Below are 17,311 nucleotides of genomic sequence, written 5' to 3'. Positions count from 1 at the left end.
GCGGCAAACAATGCGAATCACACAACCGCCACCGCCAAATTACTCAACACGTGTTTCACCCCTCCACGGGGTATCTTCAGGAGTTATGTTACACCAATTAGTGCCAAAAATATTGATCCTTTTCTTACTTAGGATGGACTTCCGCGAGGTAACGCCTGATTCCATTAAATACATATAGTTAACTAAAAATTAACTGTATGTAAATACTGTCGTGTTATCTGCGTCGTCGCGTATTGTCACCGCTTCCAAAAGTCTTATCGCTCGATAAATTCCCCGAACGAGTTACCTCATCATGTTTACCTGTGTGTGTTCGTGTGTGTAATAATAAATTTTTGGAATTAAATATGTTTATTTCGTGTTTATAATCGGCTGAACATTGGTATGAATATATTTTATACGGCCCCCGTTTTTTAGGAACTTTTCGTTCCCACCACTTTGTTTAGGGCAAAGATGTTACAATTCGTGTGTAAATATTTTTTTTATTTTTTCCCCTTTTCGATGCGCCGCTCACGATGATCTAATGTTGGCTATACAGTATAATCGTTCATTCTTTTTCATTCCTTTACTTTTCATGCGTCGCCTCTTTTTCTTCACCATTTTCACTTGGACTTTTTTCTTTCATTTTTTTATTTTGTATTATTATTTTTAATAATTCTGTTTATACTTTTTTTAACTGTCCAAAGATTGTTATGTTTTGTTATCTTTTATTAACTTTCTGCTGTTCCATTAACGAAGCGATGTTTTCTTTCTATATTCTCTCCTGTAATTAAAACTGGCAGTTTCTATATCGACACACAAAGAGGGCACTTCGACTTGGGCTTGGATTAATGATTTTTCTTTTTTTCAGTGAAAATGCGACGAAGACAGTTCTACAAGTACGGCGTGTGCGCTTGCGTACTACTCTACATATACTATTTCTTCGGCGTCGGCGACTATATATACTCCCGAAGTTTCGACGATGAGTTCGACTATCCACTGAACGTGGACGTGGCGCCGCTGGTGGCGGACGTGCTAGCAGGGCGACGGCCTGCGCTCGCGCCTATCAACTACTACCCTCACAGGTTCCTCACCAACTCCGGCGCCTGCTCCGCGGTCCCTCACCTCCAGCTCTTTATCGTCGTTAAATCCGCCATGTCAAACTTCGAGCACAGGGCCGCCGTGCGCCAAACCTACGGCCAGGAGAACCTTATCCCCGGAAAAATAATTAAAACCCTATTCTTCCTAGGAATTGGAAGTCCACTCAAGTCGGAAACACAGAAGTTGATCGATGAAGAGATGGCAACACACAAGGACATCATTCAGATCGACTTTCTGGACAACTACTATAATAATACTATTAAAACTATGATGGCGTTCCGTTGGCTGTACGAACATTGTGCCACTGCCGACTATTATCTATTCACAGATGATGACATGTACATCTCTGTCGCAAACCTGCTGGAGTATGTCCATGCAAGGAACGCCACAGATGGAACAGGAACTCTCTTCGCAGGGTATGTGTTCAAGTCAGCCCCTCAGAGGTTCCGATCCAGCAAATGGAGGGTATCCCTTGCGGAGTATCCCTGGAACAGGTGGCCGCCTTACGTGACAGCTGGTGCATATGTGGTGTCGAACAGTGTCATGAGACGGTTGTACGCTGGTAGTCTCTTCGTGAAGCACTTTCGTTTCGATGATGTGTACCTCGGTATAGTGGCTAAGAAAGTGGGAATTGAGCCCACGCATTGCCCACGGTTTCACTTCTACAAGAAGAGTTACACTCGTGAAGGGTACCGTAGTGTGATCGCGTCCCATGGTTACGGTGATCGCAGCGAGCTGGTCTCAGTGTGGAACGAGCAGCACAGCCTGATTTAAGTATCTCTCTCACGTAGAACCTGACAATACGTGAGTTTAAAAAAATTTCATTATAATTAATAATTACGTGTTAATTAATCACCTTAGTATTATTAATTGTGTATATATCAATCTTGTATTTATCATTCATTCATTCATTGAACTATGTATAGCTCGTGCAAAACTAATACACATTGAAGTTGTATAAGGGTACAGTCAGCATCAAAATTTGACAAATGATTTGTTTTATTATATTAGTTAAATATTTCGTTACTAACTCATGTTTTAATATCACTCACTATGTATAAAAATAAACGGGATATAGAATATAAATTTAGTATATACCTCGCGGTACAGTAAGAGTGAAAAAGTCTATCTAATATATATTTAAAAATTCGACTTATAACTATCAGATTAATCACATAGCAAAAGAAAAAACATGTTATTTGATGAATATATATTTATATAACTTTAATAATATTTTAACCCTTGAGTACTCAAAGAGATATTTTGCATTTTTAACTTCTAATATAACATTACAAAAAAAAAACAAGACTACAAAGAATTGTTTCATTTATATCAAATAATTTTCTATTGCTAGCGTTAAAGATACATTACAAATATTTAGTAAAACATTTTAAAATCCAAGTTGGTCAGACTAGTATTTTGTGTCTTATGTGTGAAGACGAAGGGTTACTTAATATGGAAAGCACTTTTCTAACAATAATCCTTTCCAGGCATTTTTTTTCTATTATAGTACACAATTTTTATTATCTTATAAAGTTATAGTTAAGTCTTATAATTCTCATTGTACTTATATCATGAGTGTGGGAGATACCATAGATTTAACTTTAATTAGATAAGTCTATAACTTAGTTAAAACTATTTTATAGCGCACTTGAACACTGTTAATTTATTAGAAGTATATACTCAGCCCAATTGAAATTAATAACAAAAGCTGTAAAATAAATATGTATACATTGCAATACCACAAAAAAAGTCAAATAAGTCTAAAACACATAACTTTGCTTATTATTATTTTTTTATTTAAAACAAGTTAGATTGTAATTTTTAATCAATTGTCCATTTGAAAAATTATTGACTTTTCTCGCTTGATAACGAAAATTAATAATTAATATGTGATGTTATATTCCTACATATAGCTGTGTTAATTTAATCAACAAAGGCAATAGCAGCGTGTCTAAGACGAGGTCCCCTAGTGGGGGGACCTTGAGTCTAGTCACTTTATACAGCATTCACAGAAGCAATTTAAGAGCTTAGTCGATTACCAATCTTGTAAAATAGTGTAGTACCTAGCAGCCAGAGTCCAGGTTATTACAGGGGCCTTCAAGCTTAGCTACTTTAAAAAAGGGTATACTTGTTACACTCTGCACCTTGTCATCTCAACCTGCTGAATCTGCAAACACCATTTGTGCAGCATTGACGATCCAAATAATATATTTTTTGTTATTTTGTTCTATATAATTTTTTGTATCAGCTATTTGAAATTAAAACAGTTTTTCATTGTATTAAAACTATTGTAAATATGATCGATATGTTTCGAGAGACTCGAGTGAAAGGTTTAAACTTATGAATACATCTTGGATAGTTGTTAAGGCTGCATGTTCATAAATTGAGATTTCTGTAAAAGACATTTGTGATTAAATATAAAGATTTTTTACACTGCATTTTATTTCAAATTTACCTTCACTCGTAAAAATGTAATTTTTTCTAGCGCTGGTGTAGAACTTACTTCTGAAGTGGGTATAGGATACAATTCATCTAAATATATACATAAAATTGGAGTGTCTCTTTCTAACATTAAAGTAAATCGACTTCGAATGCTGGTTAAACATGAAGGTTGATGAAGAAACAATGGTTTTACTAATAATGGATGAAGATATGAGATCTACATTCCTAAAACTGTGTAGGAAAATTGTAAAAGATATAATAAAACGAAATAAGACTTGAGAAAAATTGTAAAACTAAATAAAAAAATAATTGTAAACAAAATAATAACTGTAAAACAAAAGAGAAAAAAAATTAAATTGTGGAACTAAGGAATTAGGTGACGGAAGAAAGGAATCAGAAAAGAGGTAAATGGAATGAAAATGCGCATTAAACACACGATAATAATGATTATGTCGATTGTCATTTTATAATGGAGGCTGCAATATAATATAATGTCTATACATATATTCTAAACAAAATAAAGATATATAACATACATAAATATATTTAATTCACATTATATATGTATTTATGATTCCCTTGTATAAATTCTCTACCAGTTAAACCATAAAGTAATTTATTTAAATATGGCACTAGATTTGTAAAGGCACAATTGTTTTCAATATATTTCCTTAAACATATATTTTATTTCAAGGCATTACATACTAAATTGATATGAAAATACTAAGTTTCTATAAAAAAATGCTTTAAAAGCTACCATGTTATAACAATGGAGAGCAATTGGACTTCGGAACTTATAATAACAAAACAATAAACGCGATAAAGTTGCAAGTTATATATTAGGATGAACGGAAAGTAATGTCGCTTTCTTAAGTTAAATTCACACGACTGCATTTTTAACAAGTATTTATTTTTAATCAACAATATTTTCACCTTCATTATCAACCTTTTGCCATCTAGTATATAAATCAATACCGGAGCTGTAACAAATTAATCGGTTTTTCTGTAAAAATATGTCGACAGAAACGATATTACTTTCCGGTCCCTTGTATAATATAAAAAATAAACTTGAAAACTAAAAAAAAATTAACTTGTATAAGTAAAGATAATTTTAATATCAACTTTTAATAACCAACCCTGTAGAAATGTAGACGGTATAAATAAAAATATTTGTCTTTTATATTATATAAAACGCTCTAAGTGTTTGCCAATATGGAAAGCACTTTTGTATTACAAAAAGTCTACGCGAGTATTGAGCGAGTGAGACAATATATTACATCTATTTGTGCGAAACCTTAAAAAGGTTTCTATGTCTTTGAACATTATAAATGTCTGAGAAGTAGAAAGAGTAGTGATTTTTTAAAAATTCTAATATCATTAAAAATCCAAAAACTAATAGATTTGTCCACATATAAATCACTTCATCTATCCTGATCACTGGTTATTAGCGCTGGACAATTGAGTATTTGACATATATGTGTATATATGTATATATATACTTCACGGACCCTTCCGCTCCGTGAACTCAGTACCGATGAAGCTGTAAAAGCCTTAGGGCTAACAGCATTAACATCTTAACAATAGAAGTATATACATACATACATATATAATATGTATGTATAAGCTGTAAAGTATTAATTGTGAATACTTATGTAGATATTATTGTTCCTTGCGTTCATTTATAAACCAGTAACGCATTGAAGCTAACTCCATATTTACTTAACCCAACTTTAGACAAACATACATATATTCTCTGAATGCTTGACCATATTTCGATATAGACATTAAAATTTTCTACTGGACCAGTTTAAAAATTTGTAGTAAAAATAATAATTAAAAGTAAATTAATGTGTCTTATTATACAAAAAAATTGAGCAAATATATTAAACCTTTTTCATTTGTTTGTCATTACACAGAATAAAAAAATCCTGTCCACCAAATTTCGTGAATATTGAATTTAAAAGCTAATTTACCTGTAGTTATATAAAATTAAATATTTCGTAATATCATATGATGGATAGATATATATATATATATTCATTAATAAATATCTGTCCATCTGTTAGTTTGTCATTTAGAAGAGAGCTAAATATATAACATGTTATCGAAATGGTCAAAAATAACTTTTATATTCGAAAATTGCACATTGATATCACATTTATTTGATCTTTGTTTATTAAAATAGACCACATAATCACTCTTCTCTTAAAGGCACCATATTTATTTAATCTATATATAAACTTATATATCTGTATACAGGTGATAGGTTTTGTTGTAAAAGTTTTAGGCGTCAATGTATAACCTGTATATGAATAAAAAGTTTTAATACTTTTATATATATTCGAAATCATCCTGTATAAAGCGAATAGTAACTGTTTTTAGTGTTAGCTATTTGAAGTATTAAAACACTTTTACTTAATACAGTGTAAATCTATTAATTATTATTTTTAAACCCATTTATATTTTGATGATGAAATGACCAATACATTTACAATTTTAAAACTTTTACAACTATAACAAATCACTATTAAAGTCACCATATTTATATCTAATTATATAACAGGTGATGCAAAATTAATGTCATAACATGAACGCGCCTTAATTTTGACAAATGGCGCCTGTCTTTGACAAATGTCAATGTCAAAGAACAGTGACATTTGGCGCCATTTGTAAAAACTAAGCTGCGTTCACATTATGACATTACTTTTGCGCCACTATTTACTTATATATCTATATATTGTATTCCAATAACTTTATACCTTGTATTATTTTTTATTTGTTACTATAGATGCCTTACATGTTAATAAGGTTTGCTTGTATTGTTTATTGTATCGGGTTAGCGGCGTCGAGTTCTTTGAAAACATATATTATCTTCATGATTGCAATCCACAGATCTTCGTCGTCAATGTCGTGATGCAAAGTGAACCTTATTGTCTTCGAGTTAAAGCACACCGCCTTCACTATCACACCCTCGTCGTTTGACGTTTTGCAGTCGCCCTGGAAACCGTAATAAAGTGCTAATAAATATAAACTTTCTTTTGAGACACTATATCTCTATTTCTATCTATATCTTTATTTTAGTTGGAGGTGTAGATCTACAAGATGATTGGTTATATATATAAATGTAAAGCTCAATGGTTGTCAATTATTTTATGTAGATCAAAGATCTGAATTGGCAGGGGCCGAAAGGTTCTCGAAGTGGCTACTAAAAGCCGGTAGATGCTGCTTTGGTTCGTCACTGACTAGATGGACCGACGAGACAGTTAATATATGTAAAAGCTGTGAGATTGATAGAAAATATGAAGGTAGAGAGAAACTGTGCAGGATGAGAGAGAGAGAGAGAGAGAGAGAGAGTGAAAATGGGAAAGTTTGAGAGAAAATCAAACAAAAGATCTTGATATGGGATGATTGGAAAAAGGTTTAAAATAGCTTTTGAAAATAAAAGAGCTATACATTTAACCATTTAAAGTTGGCGATCTCAGTGTGTATATTATAGTACACATTGAACGTCGCTGCCCGTTCTCTGGTAACTTGTTTATAAACATAAGCAGTGGCAATACTATATAATTACATAAAATGGCATCCCGAGAATCAAACCCGGGACCTACCATCGCAAGTCTCACTCCTTATCGCCGTGCTACCACTGATCTGTGCTATGTCCGATACAATAATGATGTATATAACTGCACTGGAAATTTCTAGAATTCTTACCACACGAGTGGTCGCAGGTTGTGGGTTATTTGTACTCACCTGGGTTTCAGCCAAGCTGACCTGGGCCAGACGTTGCAGCACGACATCAGCCGTGATGGCGCTTCGCTCAGCCAGCCGCACCAGCACAATATTAGTGTGCTGACCATCGACGTCCACGTTGAACGACTTCAGAGAAAGACCTTGAATTGCTGTAATGGAACCAATGGTTTTTATTGTTATCTATATAAATAAATAATAACAGAACAAATTAAAACTGATATAAAAGCTGTCACCCAAGCTCAAGGTCATTTAAAGAATAATGAAGAAGGTCGAAGTAGCTCGAAGACCTTGATACTTCCCATTCTCTTTTCTCTTACATCTTCAAGAGTTATATGCCCCGTGGAGGGGTGAAACACGTTTTGAGTGATTTGGTGGTGGCGGTTGTGTGATTCGCATTGTTTGCCGCTTACGCATTTATCAGCGGGTTGGCGGGCGGTGCACTTTGTTGCACGACTACCACTGCATGTGCGGAAGTGGCTAAATATTGGTCCTTTTCTTGCTTAGGGTGGACTTTCGCATGGTGACGCCTGATTCTATTAAATATACTTCTCCTCTGTTACGGCTTGGGAAAGCCTTCCTTTAGGTGGACAAGCGACATAGTAATGTGGTGGGATGCGAGTAGCACTTGACCAGTCATCAAGGCGATCTTTCTGGAGACATATGAATCGACTTTACTATGTCGTTGGTGCATCTAGTGAGAGGATCCCACACAGCGTCCACCACCTCGTGATCACTACTCGATAACCTTTCGGCCCCAAGCGGCACTTCAGAGGAGCAATTCCTCGAATTACGCCGGTGATCTTGGTTCATTTGCTGATCTCCTCATTTCCGCTCTTTGCTCTTGCTTCTCTCTCCAATGCTCTCTGGGTGACCTTGAGTTTTATCAGGCCTGTTGTAAATGACCACGTCTCGGATCCGTATGCATCACTGGCAAAACACATTGGTGAATGACCTTCGTCTTCAAACATTGCGATATTTTGGACGAAAAGGTTTCAGAGCTTCTTGAACGCTGCCTATGCGAGTTGGATTCCGCGAGTAGTTTTTTCTCGAAGTTGAACTCTACTAAGCTGGGAAGTTTGGCCCAGGTACATATAGTGCCTGGTCTAATTATATGTATGGGGTGTATACGTATCTATTGTTTCGAAAGTGTAATCTGTGTAAATAATTATAAATTGAATAATAAAATGTACATAATGTTTTAAGACAAGTGTAATGTATGTTTGTGTGTTGAAAAGTAGGTGGATTTGGATTCGTAGCGTAAGAACGTTTATTTTCGGGGAAGGCCTATACCTTGCAATAGGTATATATATGACGATTGTGTTATACAACTTACGACGTAAATTGAATCAAGTCATGGAATTTGAGTATTCCCAGCTTTTAGGACTTGAATACACACCTTTTAAGTTCGTTTTTTATATTTGGAATTCCATAGTCACAGTTTTAGAGAGTAGTGGGTACAAGGTAACTCACTAGTGGCGAGAACCCTGGCACGCTTGTGGGAGTAGTGTAGTTGTGGTGCAACCTCGTCCAAGGCGATCACGGCAGCAGCGGCCAAAACGCCAGCCTGCCGCATTCCGCCGCCCAGCATCTTCCTCAAGCGTCGCGCCCTACAACATCAACTCCTTGTCTGACACGCCAATCATGAACATTCGACAGTTAGTACTGCAGAAGGGTCATAGGAGAAATCATTGAAAGGAACAAATAAGTAAAAAAAGAAAGTGTATAAGACCAATCAAGGGAGTGACAATTAAATTATAAAGGAATGTAAATGTAAGAATAAAGCGAACAAAGAAATAAAAATAAAGCAAAACAGTATTAAATGTAAACGTGTAGTATTCTAGTGAGAAGGCGACGAAAATGTGATGATTAGGAAAAAAATTAAAGAATTTTTGAAATAATAAGTGACTTACAAGAGAACAGAATATAATATTAAAAACAGATTTTATAAAAATATCCTGTGTATCCAAGGCAGAGAAAATACGAAAGGCTTTGAAGAACGGGGGTAAATAAAAAAAAATCTGGTCTCGGCAAAGCACTGAATATTGGTTTTGGGTCAATCACCGATGACTGACACATTCCTCGACAAATCTCACCCAGAATCATATTGACCTTTCCTATAATAACATCCTTTAAGCTAATACTATGAGTGTTCGAAACGCGCAACAATCTTGGAACATCTCCTAACAAATTCGAACTTAGTTTCTTTTGTGGTATCTCTCATGATTAATCAATTTGTAGGGCCAACATTACGTTATTTAATGGAATCAGGCGTTATTTTGCGGAAGTCCATCCTAAGTAAGAATAGGACCAATATTTAGTATCTTTCGCACATGCAGCGGTAGTCGTGCATCAGTACACCGCCCGCCAGCCCGCTGATAGGTGCGCATGCGGCAAACAATACGAATTACACAACTGCCACCGTTAAATAACTCAACACGTGTTTCACCCCTCCACGGGGCATCCTCAGGAGTAATGTTACACCGATTAGTGACTCTGTGTTTGACTCAGCGGGCTAACGGGCGGTGCACTTTATTGCACGACTACCACTGCATGTACGGAAGTTACTAAATATTGGTCCTATTCTTAATTACGTTATTGTTAGCGGCGCATTGAAAAGGGGAATTCTACAGAAATATAATTCTTTATTTACATCGGTATCATGGCAGTAACGTTACGTCGTCAGCGGCGTATCAAAAAGGGGAATTCCACAGAAATAAAATTCCTTATTTACATCGCTATCAAGGCATTAACCTTGTCATCAGCGGCACATCGAAAAGGGGAATTCCACAAAAATTGTTAATGTACGTCGATATAAATACGGGCGAAACCCTAATGAATGTAGACACTTCTACTTCGGGCTTCGTGCTGTTACTACCTCAAGACATATCAGCCCTAGGAAGATTCCCACAAATTAATAAATAATAAATAACACCTTAATATCCTTGTAACATCCTCTAAGGATATTCACGTGACCTCTCAAGGTCACTTTTCGAAGATTAAAAACACTTCTCTGGCATCAAAAACATATAAAAACCTCAATAGCAATAGCAAATAATGATAAAAAACCAAAGGTGTCAGATAAATCATTAATAATTAATGACCATAATTGCCACTTTGTAGTTTACATGTTAATATATTCAAGTTAATATTATTTTTAATGTTGTCTCATTCTGTTAGCATCAATAATATTATTGCTATAAATAAAAATGTTTTTTTATCCTCTTGATGTGAAGAATTTGACATCAATCTCGCCTGATGCAGTGACGAGGTCTACGATGCTACATCCTTGCTAGAAGATACCTACCCTCTCTTCTCTTGTAAACATATTTACACATCTGTCTTTGTCTGTCGTACCGTTGAAGGTAATCTGTCCGTTTTAGATCGTATACTTCTCTAAACAACGTCAGCTTTTCATTACATTTTCGCAAATATGTTTATAATAAGACACAGGGTCTTATTGTCTCTAGATTATTCAGTCCAACCAAGCTGATCTAAGTTGGCTACCGGTGACAATAATAAAAGAATTTAAGATGTATTAGCCAAAGCATCATTAGTTGAAGCATCAGTAGCTATAGCATCAGTAGCTGAAGGATCATTAGCAGAAGCATCATTAGCTGAATCATCACTAACTGAAGCATCATTAACTGAGGCATCAGTAGCTGGAGCATCATTAGCAGAAGCATCATTAGCTGAATCATCACCAACTGAAGCATTATTAACTGAGGCATCAGTAGCTGAAGGAACATTATAAGAAGCATCATTAGCTGATGCACCATTAGCTGAAACATAATTAGCTGGAGCATCATTAGCAGAAGCATTATTAGCTGAAACATCATTAACTGAAATATCATTAACTGAGGCATCAGTGGCTGAAGTCTTAGTAGCTGAAGCATCATTGGCTGAAGCATCAGTAGCTGAAGCATAATTAAGTATTTAGCTTAATGAAAGATCGTTGATTCACTAATTTGAGTAACATATTAAAATCAACATCCGATTTATTTGGTAAGTTATCTCTAAGATATAAGCCTCGAGTTATTAAATGGGGATGTTTAATAAGTTATCATAAATATCTTATGCCTTAACTACAAGGAATAACGGAACAAGAAGACTGAGATAAATCTGATAATATCAATAGCATTTCTACTTACTGTTCGATGAAATGGTAGGAGCCGACCAGGGCCGAGCCGACAGGCGCTGAAAGACCCTTGCTGAAGCACAGCGATACCGAATCGCAATGCTGCACGAGACGTGAAGGTGGCTCCTGCAGATATGCGCTCGCATCTAGGAGTCGCGCCCCATCCATGTGCAGCGCGAGACCGTGCCGTGCACATACCTCGCCAAGCTGATCCACCCACTCCAGTGGAAGCACCTACGTCACAAATACTAGCTACAATACTAGGAGCGTTCGTATTTATATATACCTTTTTCTGTCGCACATCTTCCATCTCACACATACGACGCACGTGATTGGTTGTAAACTATGAATTGTGATTGGCTGCGTAAATAAACTTAGTTCTAGAATTTGTTAAAATAGTTTTAAAGTTTTGTACACATATATAGTTTTTGTAAATACAATTCGTTCTGCTCTCTACAACTTCCAGAGACAGTCTCCTAAATAAGTATTCATGACAGCCTGCAATGACGATTAGTAGAGATAGATTAAATTACCAACGAGCAGTGTGAACTATATCGTTACATTATGGTGGAAGAGCTTATCATTTCTTAGGGTATAAGGGTTTAGATAATAACTAAAAAAAGAAATAATTTATATATAGGAAGAAAAAGCGGTTTAATCACTCTAGGACAGTGATTCCCAAAGTGGTCTATATCGACCCCTAGGGGTCTATGACAACCTGCAAGGGGTCTACGTCAGCGAAAAAAAATTTGGTGGTCCATAAAATGAAAATGGGGGTCCACGATAGGGGATCTCAACACATACTCTAATAGTACGTACCTATTATTATTTACATCATACTATAATACCTATTATTATTTACATCTATTACTTACATCATACTATCTTATAATATCAAAACAGATTGAATTGACGCCAAATGTTGATAATTTATTATTAAAGCATCAGGTTCATCCTTCTCACTAAAAATATTGACTTAGTGCTTATGTTATTTTATTTATAGTTTATTTTATGTTTATTTAATGTTATGTATATTTTACATAACAGATACAAAATTTTATTTTGTGTAGTTTTAATTTAAATTCAATTAATAAATGTATAAATTAACATGTGTTTTTACTTTAAGTTTTCAACACTAAACTTCACTACAGTTAGAAATTTACAGGAAATCAATATCAGGTAAGTAGGGGGTCTACCCCACACGGAAAAACCTGGCAAGGGGTCAACGACACAAAAAAGTTTGGGGAACTCTGCTCTAGGAGATCTCTACCAGACAACCTTTGGATGAAGATGAGATACATGAAGGAGAGAGCAGTTGAGGGTGTACGTACATACAAATACATACATTACTATACACACAAATACATATAAAGAAAAGATATTACATAAATATGAATAAATAACAAATGCTATACAATATTCTATTTTAGAGGTCAAGGAAGCACACTCTTACAGTATTTTTAAATGCTGACAGCGATTTAGTGCATCTTATTGCTATCTTTTATGCACCTGATAAATATTATAAAAAAGGGAATGTGGAGATCAAGATAAAAATTATTAACGAACCTTGCCGCCGCAAACATTATGTGTGTTTTCAATGCAGACCAAAGTACTGACTGGCTCATGCAAGTCAGTTCCACGTATTCTTCTCTCTAGCTCTTGCAAGTCAAATGTACCATCTGGTTTATTCTGCAAAGTGCTTAATAAAACGCCACCTAAATGTGATACACCACCTAAAATATAAATATTTTTTTATAATAAATTTATCACAATATTAATTTACTTATCCCTTTTACAATTTTTTCAATGGCTGAGATTATATATATGTAAATTAGAGCAGTGGTAGGACATTTGTAGTGGACGGAATCCTTGATCATGGGTTAAATTCCCGAGATATTATTATATATAATTCACACTTTGTGTATTATAGGATTACTGCTGCTTATGAACTAGTTTCCAGAGGATGGGCAGCAGCATTCTCTGCTTAATACCACCCAAGCTGAACGATAATGGTATATCTCCCCACAGATATCTTTACAGGGGGCATGTACCTCGCAGTGGGTGTTTATGTAAAGGAACTTTTGACTTTTTTTATCTCTCAAAAATTACAATATTTCAATTGTTCCATCATATTCTTTAAATTTATTTAAATTTTAAACTGTACATATTAATAATTTAACAATATATAAAATATTTTAGCAATATACTTGTTGGACTAATGCAGTTGCAAAAACAAACAACACCACTGTGAAGGGCTCTTAAAAATTTTTGGTTAACAGAATAGTCTGAGGAACAATTGTAGCAGAGACTGTCATGTTTAGACATGACTGTCACTCATGAGGAAACATCTAAGTAAATAAGTAGCGACAATATGTAATATAACAAATTCTGACTTAAATATAGTTGCAACCAATGAGGTATAAAAATCTATGTACAAAGGACCTCTGCTAGAGTTTCATTTCACATTCAAGGATACCTGGTCTTCGAGTTGATTAGTTGCTGTTGTCATGAAAATATTACTATCACTTCAGAAAGTGTAAGCCGTCGAATAAGTGACTTAATATAGTTTAAGACATTCAAAAGATTATAGTGCTAAAGATATTTTTTGTATTACCTTGTTCATATTTATAAATGTGTGAAAGATGTCCTGCAAATGCCTCCGATCCTCTCTTATTACAATGCACCATTGCTGTAACAAAGTATGCAAAATTATGGTACATTTACTTACTTTTACATGGTGTTTTGTTATAGGTGTAAAATTTTTATAGGGAGTGATAAAAAGGTGCTATGTGGAAGAGTATGTAGAGAGAAATATCTACATTTTGCAGGTGGACAGTTTTAGTCTATTCAAATATTTTTTAGTATGAGAACCATAGCCTAATATGTTTTAGTTATTTAATTACAGTAAAAAAACGGATTTCATGTAAAATTGCACTTTTTTGAGTTATTTCTTAAATAAAAAACATGATATTATATTATAATATATATTTTTTATTATTTTTAAAATAAATACATATCCCACAACAGAATCAATGTGATTTATCTTTTCTAATACCAAAAACAGTTGCGTTCTAACCAAAATAAACAATACAAAAAGTATTTTTAAGTTTAATAAACTTTAATGTGTCTGTACAAACAAACCACCTATTAAAAAACTATTCAAATTCAGAAAAGCAATATTAAAACAGAGTTAAAAGTATGTGGGCGTCTATAAGTCAACACCCATTGGAAGTCTTATAGATGAGATGATTTAAATATTCTGCATTCCATACTGATCCCACAACTAAAATGCATAAAATTGTTTAATAATTCATAATATATATATATATATATATATATATTGCTTGTTCACTAAGTGTTGCAATTATGGTATATCCTATATATATATCAATATCTAGATTTATTTATTTATTATTTATCAAATTCCAGCAAGGTTTTCAAAATTCTTTCTTTGTGAAATCCTCCTACAAGATGCCGTACACTCCCTAACCGATAATTCTTGGGTAAACCAAGGTTAAGTCTGGTTCCCTTTATGGCTAGCCTGTGGTCTATGCTGTCTTAATGTGCAATATATACAACATCAACACTACACACAGTTCTACTCAAGTAGAGATTTTGCTAAGATTTTCTTTAATACATATCTACCATACACAAAATATTTGGGTGTATTTTCAAAGTCGATTAATTAGAATTAATTTAAGCTGTAGATATTAACAATGAAAATAATAATAATAAATTTATGAATAATCAATCCTAGCCTATATTGTGTCATTCTACACCTTTGCCCAGCACTGAGGATGTTATTGCATACTATTTAATTATATAATGTATTATTTAAGCTAAATAGATCTCAATTTAGTTTAAAAATAAGTAATTGTTAAACATGATATCTAAGAGGTTGGTGATAAACTTGCACCTTATATCAAAAAGGTTTGAATAAAGAGACTTGATAACTTCTCTCTTATCAGTTATAACATAACAAAACTAGTTTGAATGTATTATCAAAATATACTTATAGTTCTCTGATGTAAATGTCTCATTTATTCACGCTAAAGAAACATTATTACTCATTATAAAGGTGATTGGTCATAGCTTTAATAGTTTGACTGCCAACCAATAAGGGGCTCCTGAAAATCATTCAAATTTTTTTTGTCTTTTCGTCTGTTTTTTGACAAAATATGTAAAAATAAGCAGTTTGATAAATTTTTATGAAAAAAATTTTTGAAATGCTATTAAAAAAATTCTCACACCTTAGTGCGAGAAAGGCGTCTGGGATGAAATTTAAAATCTGGGTGCCTATTTCACCTTAGGGCTAGATGAAGTTAACTAGAAATTTAAATTATTTATTTTAAATTAAAAATAAACATTCATAATCAACAATAGCAAACAAGAACATAAAACTCGCAAGCCGCGAACCCACTTCTAGGCGAGACTGGCATCCCGCTCCTTCCCTTTCCTCCTGTCTTAAGGCGTGAACAACATTCAAACTGTAGAATGAAATCAAATGGATGAAAGTATAGCTCATTTGTTATCTAAAGTTTAAAAGTTTTATATCTATTTCCAATCATACAGTATATTGTGATCACTCTAAAATATGTTCTGTTATTATTATTTTTTTTTGATGTTTACAGGACAATAACTTCTGCTAGTACAATGTCTGCAGATACAGATAATAAACAATAACTAATTTTATTAGATAGTCATGCAAATTTTTACATATTTTATTATCATACATTAACTGAGAGCCAATGAGCTTTAATAACAAAGCTTTTACATTTATAACCAATCACCTTTTATGTTATAATAAATCATTCTGTAGTGTAGTGATCATTTGATGAACAAATTTTTTTCTAAATCAATCATATCCAAAGGCAAAATATCAGATTATTTCTGATACAGGCATCTGAAACTACATGTTTGGTTAAGTGGAGAGAGGAGACCAGAGTCCACTTTAATGAATATCCAGAATGTTCTAAACCACTGTTTTAGTCAACTGATTAAATAATTTTATTTTAATAAAAGCAAACAATAATAGATGTTTCACAAATATTTACCGGCTATCAAATTTGCCATAGTACCCGACGGCACAAATAGAGCCGCCTGTTTGCCTAAAAGTGTGGCCACTTTACTTTCCAAAGCATTGACAGTGGGATCCTCTCCATACACATCGTCGCCAAGTGCTGAATTCACCATCGCATGCTTCATAGCCTTGGTAGGCTTTGTTACGGTATCTGATCGAAGATCTACTATATACGCCATGGCTTTTTTATTATAACTGTTCTCTTAAAAACTTTTAATTAAACATTAACTGTACAATTTAACTATATTAAATGTAGAATAACTATTATCAAAATCTCTAAACGATGAACTAGTTCCAAGAGAACTAATTATATGTTATACAACAGTGTATAACATCAAGGAAAACTACTTCACAATTGAGGCTTTAGTGACCGTTTAAATTTACGATCACATAACTTGTTCATATTATGACTTTAAAAGACAGCGAAATGTCACATTTGAAAAAGTGATACCATGTTAAACATTGAAATAACATTTTTTTTTCGTAACCTATCAATAACATGTGAATTCATAATTTCCAAATTAGCAATTTAAATGTTGATTTTGCATTATTACGACAACGAATAATTAAATGTAAACTACCAATCTAGCTTTCTTCCCATTTTTTTGTAAATCTAGTTTTTTATATCTGAATTATCTTAGAAAATTTTAATTATGATCTAGATAGTAATATTCGACGTATAGAAATCAATATAGATTAAAATAAAAAAGTGAAACTAAAATAAACACGGATAAATATTTAATTTTAAAAAAGAATAATTAATTTTATTGGCCACTTCATTATACCAATATTATAACTTAAAGGCGATATATTCGGACGAAGCG

The 17,311-nt window shown here is 33.6% G+C and overlaps 2 protein-coding genes across 2 annotated transcripts; one reads left to right on the top strand and one right to left on the bottom strand.

The window, feature by feature from the left end:
• The first annotated feature begins 302 nt into the window (after positions 1-302).
• LOC137932379 (beta-1,3-galactosyltransferase brn-like) lies at positions 303-3,496 on the top strand. Its single transcript, XM_068775983.1, has 2 exons — positions 303-379; positions 848-3,496. The coding sequence occupies exon 2, from the start codon at positions 853-855 to the stop codon at positions 1,849-1,851; it is 999 nt and encodes a 332-aa protein (XP_068632084.1). The 5' UTR covers positions 303-379; positions 848-852; the 3' UTR covers positions 1,852-3,496.
• A 2,660-nt stretch (positions 3,497-6,156) lies between these two features.
• LOC137932127 (uncharacterized) lies at positions 6,157-16,801 on the bottom strand. The gene is made up of 7 exons (XM_068775703.1): positions 16,462-16,801; positions 14,022-14,096; positions 12,974-13,140; positions 11,421-11,641; positions 8,743-8,879; positions 7,273-7,421; positions 6,157-6,519 (listed from the first exon to the last, which is right to left on the bottom strand). The coding sequence occupies exons 1-7, from the start codon at positions 16,664-16,666 to the stop codon at positions 6,346-6,348; spliced, it is 1,128 nt and encodes a 375-aa protein (XP_068631804.1). The 5' UTR covers positions 16,667-16,801; the 3' UTR covers positions 6,157-6,345.
• Between the last annotated feature and the right edge of the window lie 510 nt (positions 16,802-17,311).

This window comes from Battus philenor, unplaced genomic scaffold (genome assembly GCF_028537555.1).
Source record: "Battus philenor isolate CCGP_79_NKW_IND1 unplaced genomic scaffold, ilBatPhil1.0.hap1 SCAF_9, whole genome shotgun sequence".
NCBI classification, from domain to species: Eukaryota; Metazoa; Arthropoda; class Insecta; order Lepidoptera; family Papilionidae; genus Battus; species Battus philenor.
Note: the sequence above shows the minus strand (reverse complement) of the source record. Positions and strands in the feature narration are given on the sequence as shown.

Coding starts and splice junctions, on each gene's coding strand:
- LOC137932127 (XM_068775703.1), bottom strand. CDS start 16,666: ATGGCGTATATAGTAGATCTTCGATCAGATACCGTAACAAAGCCTACC. Junction 14,097..16,461: donor TATGGCAAATTTGATAGCCG/GTAAATATTTGT, acceptor ACTTTGTTACAG/CAATGGTGCATTGTAATAAG. Junction 11,642..12,973: donor ATAATGTTTGCGGCGGCAAG/GTTCGTTAATAA, acceptor TTTGTGACGTAG/GTGCTTCCACTGGAGTGGGT.
- LOC137932379 (XM_068775983.1), top strand. CDS start 853: ATGCGACGAAGACAGTTCTACAAGTACGGCGTGTGCGCTTGCGTACTA.